Raw genomic sequence first — 14,019 nt, forward strand, 5'->3', positions numbered from 1 at the left:
CAGCGGTGTCCCTTGCTGGGTTTGCATCACTGAGTRTTCAGTAGGAAAACTGGGAGCACTGGAGTGTCTTTGAAATGTTTATTTCCAGCCTGTCTGTTGGCCCATTTCAGTGTCCTTTGCTGTACTGGTTAAATCCCAGCAAGGAGGCTTCTGTCACCAAAAGGGTCCAAAGGAGTAATCAGATTGATCAGGAGGATGCAGAGATCTGCGGTGAGGAAAGACTGGGAAAGTTGGGATTGTTCAGCCKTGAGAAGAGAAACTCTGGGGTGACCTAACTGTGGCYTTGCAGTACCTGCAGGAGCTACAGGAAAGATGGAGAAATTATTTACAAGAGATGGAGTGCCAGGGCAGGGGGGAATGGCTTCCCACTGCCACAGGGCAGGGTTAGATGGGATACTGGGAAGGAATTGTTCCCTGTTAGGGTGGGGAGGCCCTGGCACAGGTTGCTCAGAGCARCTGTGGGTGCCCCTGGATCCCTGGAAGTGCCCAAGGCCAGGCTGGATGGGGCTTGGAGCASCCTGGGATAGTGGAAGATGTCCCTGCCCATSGCAGGGGGTGGGACTGGATGGACTTAGAGGATCCTTCCAACCCAAACCATTCTGGTATTCTGTGATGGGTCAGAGCACAGGTCCATCCATGCAGGTGTCCTGTGTCTGTCCCTCAGGCAGTGGTGGAGCCCTGCAGAGGGTCCAGCCATGGTAACCAGGAAAGGTTTTTGTGGCCACCAGAAAAGTGCAATTGAGGCAGCTCCCGAGGTCAAGGTGGAGCTTCTGAGCTTAACAAATCAAGCAATTGGGATGTTTTGTTTCGGTGATACATTGCTGTTTACCTGTTGTGATTCCTGAACACTTCGTTGTGCTTTGTCCCCACAAAATTGCTCTTTCAGCCATTCCAAGCGTTTGTAGATTGTTTTTTTTTTGTTAAAGAGGGAGGAAGCCAAGGCCCAGCTCTGCTCACGCTGGCAAGGTGCTACTGCAGTGAGGGTTACTGTTTCCTCATGTTAATTCCTGATTCTGATCCAGTCATTGTGGCAGCTGGACAAATGCTGGGTAGGTGGCAATGCCGCTGGCTGCTGGGTGTTTCAGTCAGCAGTGACAGTATTGTGGGGAGCAGCTAGAAGGTGGTGWTGAAGTTGATGAAAGTGATGAAGGTGATGAAGGTCAGGGCCTCCGTTAGACACCAGAGTCTCGTGGACACAACGGTTCAGTGCCTTTTGGCACACCGGGCTTTTGGGCAGCTCTGGCTGTTCTCTGAGAGACTCCTCTGCTCCTACTGAGGAGGGAAGGTCTTTCTCCAAATTTAAGTGTCATGCAAGCCCTTAATTCKAAATATTTTTGGTAAAGGTCTTCAGGACCTGAGTTACTTTAGTAAAAAGGACTGGGACCTGTGAAGGATTCACAGTAAAATTTGTCTTACCTAACTGAGTCTATCTGGGAATCAGCCATTTAGTCCTGACAAGTTGTCTGACTTCTCCCCTGGCCAGCAAAGGCAGAGGCAGGGGAGGTGATTCATCTCCTCTATCTAGGAGATCTGTCAGGTCAGGATGAATCAGCCCCCCCGGATCCCTATCTCCTGCCTCTGGAGCTGGATGGAGCAGGGAGGTGAGTGCACAGGGAGATGAGTGCACTCAGGGCTGAGCAGTCCTAGGTGCCACTGGCACTTTGGAACACATAACCTCAAGCCTAAATGTGCTTAACAAGCTCAACAGACACCAGACTCCCCGACCACACTGAGCAGCTGCCTCCATTCTGCTCCTTTCAGACAGTACTGAAGATTCCACACATCCACCACCAGCCTCTAGCTTGGGATAACTTCAGCTTTTGTCTACAGACTGTTTGAGTTCTGTAGGTTCCAGACTTTCTAAAATATGTTTCCTGTTTGTAATTCCTGGATTGTAAAACATGAAACCAAAGATAAAGCAAATCTGTTTTTGAAGGCAAAATTTTTGGATTTATTTCCAGCTGGAGCTGGAGCTGTGAATGTGTCTGAGAAGTGGCCAAGTCCTTTGAGGTGCAGAGGCAAACTCAGGTACTTCAGGGAAGTGACCCAGTGTAATATTGAAGGGAATGACTGGCTCCAAATTGCCCTGGAGTGCAGCATGTCCATGGTCTTGCTCCCCAGCACCTGCACCTGAGATGCTGCTCTTGAAGTGCCYTAATCTAAGGTACTGCCTCAGATGGTGACACCAAAAGTGTTCTGTCCCACCCATGGCTCTTAAAAGCTGCTATCCCTGGCTTCATCCTTTTGTCTTGTTCTGTGTCTTCCTGGAAATGTCGAACTTTTTGCTTCTTCATTTTCTTCCCAACCCTGTGAGACTGATGTGCAAATATTAGAGAAAAGAAAAATGATGGGTCTGGAGGAAGAGCTCTCTCTAGACCAGTCAGTTTGGAACAGGCTGCTCAGGTCAGTGGTAGAGWCCCCACCCATGAAAATGTTCAAAAACTTATGGATGTGACTCTTGAGGACATAGTTTAGGGTGAATGTGGCAGTGTTGGGTTAGTGGTTGAACTCTTTGATCTGAGAGAAGTTTTCCAATTTAATGATACCATGATTCTGTATTTCTAACACCTTGGATTAAACCCTTTGATTCACCCATTATTACAAATTATTTTCTGTTAATTCCCCTTGTAGGGTGCCTCATTTGCTGCATCGCCGTCCCCAGTGAGCACCTCCTCACAGCCAGTGAAGGGAGCACTGAGTCACTGGGGCCCCTCCAGAAACGTGAAGGCTCTTGGAAGGCAGTGGGTTTGCTCTTGGCTGCAGCATTTCCTTGGCTCACGTGTCAGGGATGCTCAGCCTTAGGGAATTCCTTTGCTCAGGGACCAAGCTGGGATGCAGTACCAGGAGCATCAGTGACTGCAAACCTCACTGTGTCAGATGATAGCTCAACCCAGGTGGTGTGGAGCCTTAGAGACATTTGTCACCCTACTGCTGCTGTGTACTATGAGTGGCCACCGTTCCCAAAGCCCTCCAGCCACTGGAGCCATGTCCTGGTGTGAGCAATGCCTCACATCCCACAGGATGGTCAGTGGTGACCACAATTTACATAGACAAACCTAGGGCGGGGTTGAGGAAGCTGGACTGGGCATCCAGAGCAGTGCAGTCAYGGCAGAAGCCTCAGCATGAGCTACATGCTTGTCTCTGACACCTCAGTTCCACCCCAAAAGYGGGTTCTGTTCTGCCATAGTCCCAGTCAGGTGAACTGTGGGTTGCAGGGACTGTGGCGCTCACCCCAGCTGCGGGCACAGCTTTGGAAAGGCACAGTAAAATCCCAAACACACAGAAGGTGGCACTTGGAGTCCCACCCAGCAAAGAGCTCTGAGGTTCGGTTCCCACCCTGCTCTTGCATGGGTCCATCCCTGGCAGGGAGTTGGGGCATTCCCGGCTCCCACAGCATGACCAAGATGAGGCAGTGCCAGGACAAGGTGTAGAACCCACCTGGCTCCCTGTGCTGCTGCTTCCACAAGAAGGAAGTATCCCACATGACATGGTGTGTCCACAGTGCTCCTCCAGCACTGCTCCCAGTGCGGGCAAACAAACCTTGTGTGTGCTGGGAAGGGAATGTCAGATGTAAACGTGTCCTGTSTCCAGCAGATCCTCATACCCACAAAGCTGGGCTGGGGCTTTCACATCACCGGATCGTTGAGTTTGGGAAAGGCCTCTACTATCCTTGAGTCCAGCCTTTGTCCCACCACTACTGACTGCTAGGTCCAGTCATTTCCTGAACACCACCAGGGACAGTGACTCCACCACTGCCCTGGGCAGTTCATTCCAATGTTTAACAACCCTTTCCATGAAGAAATTCCTCCTGATGGCCAATCTGAATCTCCCCTGGCACAGCTTGAGGCTGTTTCCTCTTGTGCTGTCCCTGTTCCCTGGGAGCAGGGCCCAACCCCTCCCAGCTGCCCACTCCTGTCAGGGAGTTGTGCAGAGCCAGAAGGTCCCCCCGGAGCCTCCTTTGCTCCTGAGCCCCCTCCAGCTCCTTCAGCCTTTCCTGGTGCTCCAGACCCTTCCCCAGCTCCATTCCCTTCTCTGGACATGTCCCAGCCCTTCAGTGTCTCTCTTGCCTGGGGGCCAGGTGTTACTTCAACATCTCTGGGAGCAGCTGWGCTCCGAGACCAAGGAATATTTGAGTGGCCTGGTGGCGCTCTGATTAAAGCAGTTACCTGTAGGAATTACATCCGTTATGGCGCTAATGAAAARCACACAGCAGTGATCCCTCTGCACCAGAGACTGTAGGAAAATTCTCACCCAAAAATCGTGTGTGGGAGAAGGTGTCAGAGCTTTCTCTACCAAGAGCATTACCTACGCAAGAGGTGATTGCTGCTGTCCCTGCCTGCCTGTGCCTCTTTGACAAAACCTCTCATTCTMAGTGAGAGCTTTGTTCCATAAGGATTTCAGGTCAAAATTTGTTGTTTGTTGTGATGACAGATCCAGGCTGAGAAGAACACTAAAAGAGAGTGGTTTGGGCAACCTTGCCAAAGAAAACAAAGGTTTAGAGTCACTGCACATCATTGCTGGGTCAGAACCTGGTGTCCCTGGGAGGTTTGGCATGAAGCTTTAGTCTGTGGAACAGCAAGTTGAACATTGCCTTCCCTGGCCAGAAAAAAATGAATCAGCCAGGCCCAAATCTCAGCTGAATGAAAAAAAAAAAAACAGATGAAAAACCATGGGGAAAGGCAGCTCCTGGGAGAGGTGGGAAGGAGCATTTCAGAAATAGATAAACAATGTATTTGCTGGTTTTGCAATTTTTCTCCCTGCCGTGGAGGGAGTAGCAGCTGGAGCGTTTCGCAAGGAGCGTGAGGAGCTCTCCCCACCCAGCACTCAGGGTGGGACCTGTTCAGGTTGCATCTCCTGTGCTTTGCCCTCCAGCCTGGGAGAAACCTGCTCCTGACGTGTTTATACGGAGCCTTCACTTCTCTGTCTGCTGCTCTAGAAACAAACAAATTGCAAGGGAAAAAAAAATCCAGGCAGGTAATGAACTGATGGCGTCCTCAGATGCACAATCAGAACCACCCAGTTCTCTGGGAGGGCGCTGACGTGGGAAGGCAGAGCTGGATCCAGGTGCTTTTTATGGGTTGGTGCACCTTGCTCTGTGCCTCTGCTTCTCTGGAAAGCAGGGGGAGGACAGTGACTTTTTGTGCCAAGCAAAAAGGTTTATGGAAAAAAAAAAAAAAAACAGAACAGGACTCATGGCTGATGGCTGGGAAAATGCCACTTTGACTTTCCCTCTAGAACTGGTTTTATTCCAGCTGAAATAGGAGGTTAAAGATGTTTGTTTACCTACCTTGTGTGTTTAACATTGCACTTGGTTGGAATGTTGGACATTCCTAGAACATATTGCAGGCTGAGAACTGGAGATCGACAAGTGCTTGTTAATGTAAAGGCAGGTCTGTGCTGCTGCCAGGGAAGGAGGCACTTCCTTCCTGAGCCAGACAGGAGTACCAGTGCCACCACTGCTTGTCTCCAGTGCCTTTCTTCCTTCCCTGGCTTCCCTGTCTGACTATGGATGAATGGCTCCCAAGGCCTGGTCTCACACAGACAGATTCATTTCCCAATGGGGAGAAGAAGTTCAGGCTAAAATTCAGGATGTCAGGTGGCCTGAYTGCACCTGAGCATCCTCTGGCATCCTACAGGCACAGGGGACCGCCAGGGTGTTATGGAATGGCTGAAATCAGGGCCACAGGATCATAGGATCCCAGAAGGTTTGATTGGAGGCAACCTTAAAGATCCTTTCATTCAATCCCCTGCCATGGGCAGGGACACCTTCCTCTATCCCAGGCTGCTCCAAGCCCCATTCAAACTGGCCTTGGACACTGCCAGGGATCCAGGGGCAGCCACAGCTTCCCTGGACAACCTGTGCCAGGGCCTCCCCACCCTCACAGGGAGGAATTCCTTCCCAATATCCCATCCATTCCTGCCCTCTGGCAGTGGGAAGCCATTCGCCCTTGTCCTGTCACTCAAGTTCCTGGTGAAGGGTCCCTCTCTATCTTCCCTGCAGCCCCTTCAGATCCTSGAAGGTGCTGTGAGGTCTCCACCCAACCTCCTCTTCTCCAGGCTGAACATTCCCAGCTCTCCCAGCCTGTCTCCACTGGGGAGGTGCTCCAGTCCCCTCATCCACTTGGTGGCTTCCTCTGGACTTGCTTCAATAGTTCCATGTCCTCTTTATGTTTGGAGCACCAGAACTATGCACAGTATTCCAGATGGGGTGTCAYGAGAGCAGAGGAGAGAGGAGAATCCCCTCCCTGGCTGCAGCCATGCTGTGGGATGAGCCCAGGACACAGGTGATTTTCTGGACTGCCAGTGCACATTAGCAAGGAATTGTGTGCTGGAAGGAGAGACCTTCCAATCTTTTCAGCTCCCATGGAGAGGAGCCTTGGTGACAGCCTTAGCCCTTCAAAACAGTTCTCTTTGCAGTGCAGAGGGAATCACTGCCTCCTGTCTCCACCCCACTTTGAGGGACTTCCTGGTCTTTCCCAGCATTTCCCCACGCTCCTAAAGGGCAAAGATGTGGATGGCACAGTGCACACACCCACGGGCAGTGGGCAGGTGCAATTCGAGGTGCTGGAAATCGGGGCACTGATGAGGTCTGGGGGCCATAGATTGATTCTTTCCTTTCACTGCTGCTCTTGTGCACAGGGAGAACTCCCTGCACACCCAAGTGGCATCAGCAAAAGGTGGGACATGTTGTCAGGTGGCTCTTTAAACCCCTGACAATGTGTCAACATCACTTCACCTTCAAAGATGACATATCTCCAGATACAGAGTGTTCCCCTTCTTTCTTGCTGGGCATCCTATCTCACTGATGGCTGCAGGGAATTCCATTCCCTTGGCCACATTTGCTTCAGTGCAGGAAGTGATGGTCCCTAACTTAGCTGGGGATATATTCCCAACACGGGGGGTTAGGTTTTAGGGTGAGGAAGCTGCTCTAAGGCACAGACAGGGCACTTTGCTGGGATCAAGAAGGGATCAGATCAGCCCCAGCTGTGCAGCGATTCACAGAGACTTTGGCGGGGTCTGAAATCTGCCAGAGTTGGCAGGAGAATCCTCATCGATCTGGAGCCTTTGGATCAGGCTCAGGCTGCAAAGAGGAATTCTGAGATACCAATTAGGTCCGTGCCACTTGAAAGAGATTAAAATGGGCTCAGCCAAGCATCTGGTAGAATCAGCAATAAAAGTCGTGGACTGCCTTTGGTAATGAGCTTCACATCACACGGGAACGACTTTCCCATGAGTTTGCAAAAGGCTCCCCCGCCCTGCCGGGACCTGCTCGGACTTGCAGCCCAGGGCTCCTGTGTTGCAGAAAGATGTCTTTGCAAACAGCTTCACCCATCTCAGGGCTGCCAAGGAGGAGGACAATACTGCAGCTCCTCCAAAACCCAGGGAGAAATCTAGAATTGGTGATTCTCTCTCAGTGAACAGAGACACAACCCCCCCTCCCCTCAGTGAGTGCACTGCAGAGCAAACCCCAGCTTTAGATAAACAACAAGTTCCTCTTCCAGGCTTCCCTGAATTGGTTTCAGCAGATGCCCAGGGGCTCCACAGCTCTGCCAAGCTTCTGAGAACCCTACAGAATAATCCCAGCTTAAACTGACTCATAAAGAAAACCAGCAGGGTTCACATCTAACTAGCTGCTGTCTGTCTTGCAGCCACTGCCAGTGGCTCCAGCTGAGCACGGAGTCCACCCTGTGCCTTCTCACAGCAGTCCTGTCCATCCTGAACAGTCCCCAGGGCTTCTGAACCCAGGAAAATTAATTGAAATGAGGATGATRTCACCTCAGGAGGACATACATGGTAGATCATGACTTCATGGAAGGTCTCTGCTGTTGCTGCATGTGTGCTGCATCCCAAGCAAACCTGGGATGGAGAGAGCCTGTGTGTGTAACCATCCTGCATTTCATCCTGGGCAGCAGAGGGCTTGTCCACTGCTAGGGACCCCCTCAAGAGCATCAGGTTCCTCTCTGATGTGCCTCATTCTGGCTCTTTTTATCACCTGCAACCTCTCATTCCAAACCCCAGGAGCTCTCCATGAGGCTTGGATCCTGCCCCTGCCCCGCTGCAGTACCAGATTTGTTCTGTGTCCTCTGGAGGAGTCACAGGGAGAATTTGCATCCCTTTTGTCCCCTTGCAGCAATTCACCTGTTTAGATGCACACCTGAAAGTATGAGACCTATTTAAATAATAGTGAGCTAGGCTTCTACAGAGTTGGACTAAAGGGTTTGGTCCCATTCAGGTGCTGCCAGGTAGCCCCTTGGGAAGGGTTTCAGCTGTTACCTGTGCAGCTGTCTGGGACACAGCCGAGAGGATTCTCTGCATTCCTGAAGATCAGTTTGTTAATGGAAATATTTGGCTTAATTAATTAGCATAATGACAATTCTGCAGAGTGTTGGAGGCAGAAATGATGCTGAGTGTGCCGGGGCTGGAATGGAGTTAGGACAGAGCTGAGGGACTCTGGGTGAGCTGGCAGAGGATTCCCATTTCTCTCTCATGGAGTGTTTCTAGGTTAGGAAATGTGGATTTTTTTCAGTGACATGAGCTATTACATCAGGCACAGRCTTTGGAAATTATTAGGCACACACCATGGAAATGATTAGGARCCAGTATCAACTTTTCTCTCCCAGCCAAAGGGACCCTTGGGTGGCCTTTGTAGCTGGAGTGCCACTGCTTTGAGTTGGATGAGAAAAAACAACTTGGATCCAACAAGATCAAACCAGGAGACCATGGATGAGCTTTCCCAGGATAAACCAAAGGGGAACAGGGCAGGAAGTTCTATTCCTTATTTCTTTTTATCTTGTTGTATGCCTTGGAGATGTCCTTGCCAGAGTGCTGAGGGGGTGCAGGGCACAAACTCAGCATTATGGGGCGAACAGCGCCAAAACAGTTCAATTTATTTTCATTTCTGGAGTGCACACCTGAGTGAGTTGTCTCTCATTTGGACACAACCCTGCAGCCTCCCAGGAGCCAGCACTGACATCCTAAAAGGTTTGGATTAACATTGCAGAGGAAGATTGAATTCAATCCTGGTGTGGCAAACTTGATGCAAATCTGGAGGRCTTTTGGTGAAGTGGTGAAGGCACTTTGAACTGACAGCAGGACAGCTAAAGCCATCTTATTGTTTTGTTAATTGTAGATGTTTATTTTACCATCTTTTATCTTTTCTCTTTTATTTYCTGTCTTAGTCATCTCAGTTTTTATTGCACATTGCCCATTGTTCCCAGAGCATCCCATTATGTGAGCAGATACTACACACCTTGTAACTCATAAGCAGATATTCATTGTCTCCACTTGTTTCTTGGCACAGTTTGATTCAAGAATCCCTTCTTACTCATTTTCACTCCCTTTACTCCCTTCCTAAGGAACTAATAAATGGGAGGGGAAGAAAATAGTATAAGGAAATTAAAAATAACTGCGGGCACTGCTTCAAGGTCAGAATGGGGCATCAAGCTCCWTTGCAGGCTGAGAACTGGAGATCCACAAATGCTCGTTAATTTAAGGGCAGGTCTGTACTGCTGCCAGGGAGGGAGGCACTTCCTCCCTGAGCCAGACAGGAGCACCAGTGCCACCAGTGCCCATCTTTGACAGGAACAACAGTGCGGTGAGAGTGCTGGTCAGAGATGCACAGTGAGTTCCTGGAGTTACAGGGTGGGTTAGAACCCGTGTGTTGGGACTAAAGTACTTTGTCGGTTGCCAGGGTCATGTCTGAGTTTTCARTTCTGCTTTAAAGCTCCCAGATCCCACATCCTGATCCCTCAGGGTCACTGATATACAGGTGGGGTCTGACTCCTTTGCCAGGGCTGCAGGTTGGACARTCTCCCATAAATTTGGGCACAGAAATGCCTGAGAGGCCCCGGGAAGCAGTCAGAGCCTGCCATGGTGCGCCCAGGAGGCCAAGCCTCCTCCCTGCCCTAAACGTGCTGTACTTGTGTTGGCAGCTGTACAACGGGACGCTGAAGCGGGATGCAGAGAGCCGGCGCTACAGCTCCTACAGCCAGATGGAGGGCTGGGCCAGCCGGGCGCACGGCAAAGCCCTGTGCAGCCCCCGCGCCGGCAGCGACTACTGCTTCGTGCAGAACATCAAGAGCAGCCGCAGCGAGCCCGACCTCTACTGCGAGCCGCCCCGCGGCACCCTGCGCAAGACCCACGGCGTCGGCCGCACTGAGCACAAGGCCACCCTCAACCGCCAGAGCATCTACAGCAGCTGCAGCACCCAGCAGGGAACCTCCAGGACCAGTAAAAAAATGCCGGCGCGGGCCCTGTCCTGCCCCTCCAGCAACAAGCCTGACGTCGTCTATGCCCAGCCCATGATGAGCTGCAAGCAGGACGGGGTCTACGGCCAGGCCCAGTCCAGCTCCAAGTAAGTGCTCGGACCCTCCCAAGTGGGTGTGGGCAGTGCTGAGGAGCTCTGTCCACCAGAGCCAGGCATCTGAGCTGCTTTGCAGCCACTGGAGAGCCCTCACTGGGGCGTCCCACAGCAAAGTGGGTCACATAAGTCACTCTTAAGGGCTTTATTTCGTTTCCTGGGCTGTGGAAGGGAGCTGATAGGATTGGYTTGGTGCAGATATCTCTGCTGTAGCTCTGTGATGTGGGGCAACACAATCCCTCAGTGTCTATGCCATGAACCCACAGCGAGATGAGGGTGGCGWGGTAAGAGCAGAAGGCCTGCGGTGCAGTCAGGGTGTGCTGCTGCTTCAGTCTGGCAGAAAACATACCCAAAAAGCTGTCTTGGAAAGAGTCAGTTCCTAAGGGTCTGGCTCAGCTAAGAGCCTGCTGAGCAGTGGTGTTTCCCTCCCTTCTGCCACCCAGCCTCTGCTTCATTCACCCAAAAGGTCTGGTTTGGATTACAGAAAAGAACTGAGTCATAAATTGAAATGAATACCCGAAKTGGAATAATCTCCCTAATAAGGGAAGAGGATTCAGTGGAAGTTATTAAATTCCTTCCTTTCCCGAGCATGCAGTCCCATTTGGGGTAGGAAATACAGAGTGGAGGATGGTCCATCATGTCAGAGCATCAGATCCTCTCTTGTAGGTGTTGCCTACAAGCACAGGGCATGTAAAACACAGCAGTGAGCTCAGACCCCCCCAAGGATGTTGGTGTGAGTGCAGCAGGGCCCCCACTGGCAATCACCAGGTTTGGGTGGTTTTACAGGGCTGGTGGCTGAAGGCTGCCCCAGTGCCCTGTTCCACCTCCAGCTCTGGAGCACCAATCAGGTTCTGCTGCAGTCAAACCAGAGTCTTGGGAGTCTTGGAAGACCATAGTTTGCATGGTTTGAACTGCAAAACTTTGCAGTGAAAGCTGGAGAAGGAGGGGCTGCAGCATCCACAGGAGTTCCCAGGGTTGCTGCACTTCCCATGCTGTCACCATCACACAGGACTTGTTTTGCATCAGCCCAGTAGTTCTCACCACGCACAGATGGATGGGGCATTTTGTCACACAAACCCTAAAGGCTCCCAGACTCATTCCTGTTGGTCCCCGGTCCCAAGGAGAATTTGCCCACTCCAGGATAAGTGTGAGACTGYTTACCAGGGCTCATAGACTGTCACAACTCCCCCCAAAGGCCTGAAGCTGTTGAGCTGTTGCCCCAAGGAATGAGGGAGATATTAAGAAAATCCCCCTCCCTGTCAGCAGTGTGAGCCAAACCATGCCCTTTTCCACATCTGAATGTCCCAGGTTACTCTAGCTAAGCCTCCCTCTTTAGGATTGAGTAGGAGGGTGTGTCCCAGAGCGTGGATGCCAAGAAACGTCACGGCCCCATTAGAATGTTATCAGGAACCCTTGGCTGTCTGTGTGCCCAGTTACTCCATGTGTGACACATGCCAAATGAGCCCTGGCCAGCCCAGAGCACTGGTGGCCTTGGCTTGCTACTGTCAGCAGCTCTGTAAATCCTGGGACAGGAACCAGTGACGTTACACAAACTGGAAGTGACTTGTAGGGAATTTCTGACTGAAGAGCAGAGAAGTGTAGTGGGAGGACCGGCAGAATGCCTGAACCCGGGGCTGCAGCTGCCTGCTCCTAGGCAGGATGCAACTTTGGAGCAGTTAGTCCTGACAGGCTCTGGCCAAAGCCATGGTCGGGGACTTGGGCATGGCTTTGGAGAGGTCACTTGGAGAATGATGGCATTTTATGAGAGCAGAACTGCTCTTGTCAGAGGGATCCTCTCCAGCTCTAGCTGCCCTTGGTTAGGGAGTGGCTCCATTTACACACTCCTGGCTTGGGGCATGGCTCATCTGGCAGAACTGGTTCTGGTGGGGAAATGTCGGGCTCCAAGTTGGGCTCCAAGTCATGGGCTCAGCTGGGGCTTGTCCCCTGAGTGAATCTGATGTGGCTGTGACACAGCCTCTGCTCTGCCTGAAGCTCTGCAGAGCTGGCCTGGTGCAGGGGCTCAAAGGGCAGGAGATTGGCAGCAGTGGTGCTTAAAGCTTGGGAGATATACAAAGGAATTGTCCTCTTTGGAAAAATCACTCTTTTGGAGGACTCCTAGGCCTTAGAAAGTACCTTGCAGGGCACTGTTGGCCTCGCTGTCAGCGTGCTTTGGTTGGGGAGGGGCTTCAGAAGTGGGTCAGGACCATGTCTGAGCTCTCCTTGCTATGCAGGGCTGTTGTGTTTGGAGGGCTTTCCACCTGGAGATCTCAGTCGTCACTTGGCTCACCTGGTGTTGAGTAAGGAGAGTTTTGCTTGTAGGTACCTCATTATTAACCTGCACTGCAGGGACAGGGCTTGGCTGGGTCACAGCTGCTGCCAGTTCCCAGTTTGGGGCTCTGTCCCTTCCATTCTGGTCTTTCTCCAGTTGCAGTATGTGCCTTTGTCACGTGGAGTGTTTGGCTTTTGTGCTGCAGATCTCCTGCACAAGGATATGTTGGATCTCTTGTCTGCATGTTTGCCAACGGCCTCCGAGAGCCAGGGGAGGGCTGGGTGCTCTTCATGCTTTCTGAGGTGATCCATGGGGCGATTTCCATTGCTGTGAGAGAGATTGTAGTGTGATCTGTGATCCACTGGGTCTGTCTGCGATACAAAACTCCTCTGTAATGCCCACAGTGTCAGTACTGGCTTAAGGGTGGTGCTTCTCAGGCATCCCTCTGCTGTGGATCTGATCTCCCTGGATGGTGTGAGAGGAAAAATGGATGTTCTCTGGTGGTGAGAGTGGTGTGCAGATACCAAAATTCTGAGTGTGTAAGAACTGTCAAACTGTCTGTGCTGAGCAGTCCCTCTGCATTTGGTGACAAAGTTATTTAACCTCTGTGACTCTTCTTGGCAGTGTAATTGCTGTCCTTTATGGAACTGGCTCTGGGTGTGTGAGAGAGGGAAGAGCTGTCTCTRATAATTGATATCCCTCAGAGTCCTCCCCCTTACAGCAGCAGCTCTGACCAAGCCCCTTTTCTTCAACTGCCTGATGAGCAGTTTGACACTGAAATGTGTTTCAGGAAAAGCCATTCTATGATTCCCTGATAAACTAAATCATGACACAGGGGTTTACTCACCCCATGGTGCTGGTTCTGGTGATGAAATCTGAATTCTGCACTATTTGCCAGATCAGGAGGTTGAACACTATTGAAAACTCCTCCTGCAGTTTCTTCTCCTCCACCAGCCCTGTTATCATGATCCTGCCTCAGTGAGCAGAGAGGGACTTTTTCATGTTCYTCCCATTTTGTCCATGAAGAATTTCTTCACGGAGAGAGTTTTAGACATTGGAAGGGGCTTCCCAGAGTGGTGGTGGAGTGCCCATCCCTGGAGGTGTCCAAGGAGCACCTGGACATGGCACTCAGTGCTCTGAGCTGGTGACAAGGTGGGGATTGGTCACAGGTTGGACCTGATGGTCTCAGAGATCTTTTCCAACCTGAGTGATTCTGGGATTCCAGACATACTTCTCTATAACCACTCAGAGACTTGAGTCTTGGTAATCATTATGTCATATCTGGATCAACATTTCCAAGCTCAGCAGCTCTGGCCTGGGCTCAGACATTTAGGGTTGTTCCAGTGGCTCCTGTCCAAAGGCTGCTCTCAGTGAGCAGCACTCACATTTT

At 51.3% G+C, this 14,019-nt stretch overlaps 1 protein-coding gene across 1 annotated transcript in view; it reads left to right on the top strand.

Moving 5' to 3' along the window:
• PKP1 (plakophilin 1) overlaps positions 1-14,019 on the top strand; it is a 46,484-nt gene that overhangs the window by 9,082 nt on the left and 23,383 nt on the right. The window contains exon 3 of the mRNA XM_057374412.1: positions 9,933-10,354. Within this exon, the coding sequence (XP_057230395.1) occupies positions 9,933-10,354 (422 nt within the window). The remainder of the gene's footprint in view (positions 1-9,932; positions 10,355-14,019) is intronic.

This window comes from Malurus melanocephalus, unplaced genomic scaffold (genome assembly GCF_030028575.1).
Source record: "Malurus melanocephalus ecotype Western Australia unplaced genomic scaffold, MMel_1.1 scaffold_224, whole genome shotgun sequence".
NCBI lineage: Eukaryota > Metazoa > Chordata > Aves > Passeriformes > Maluridae > Malurus > Malurus melanocephalus.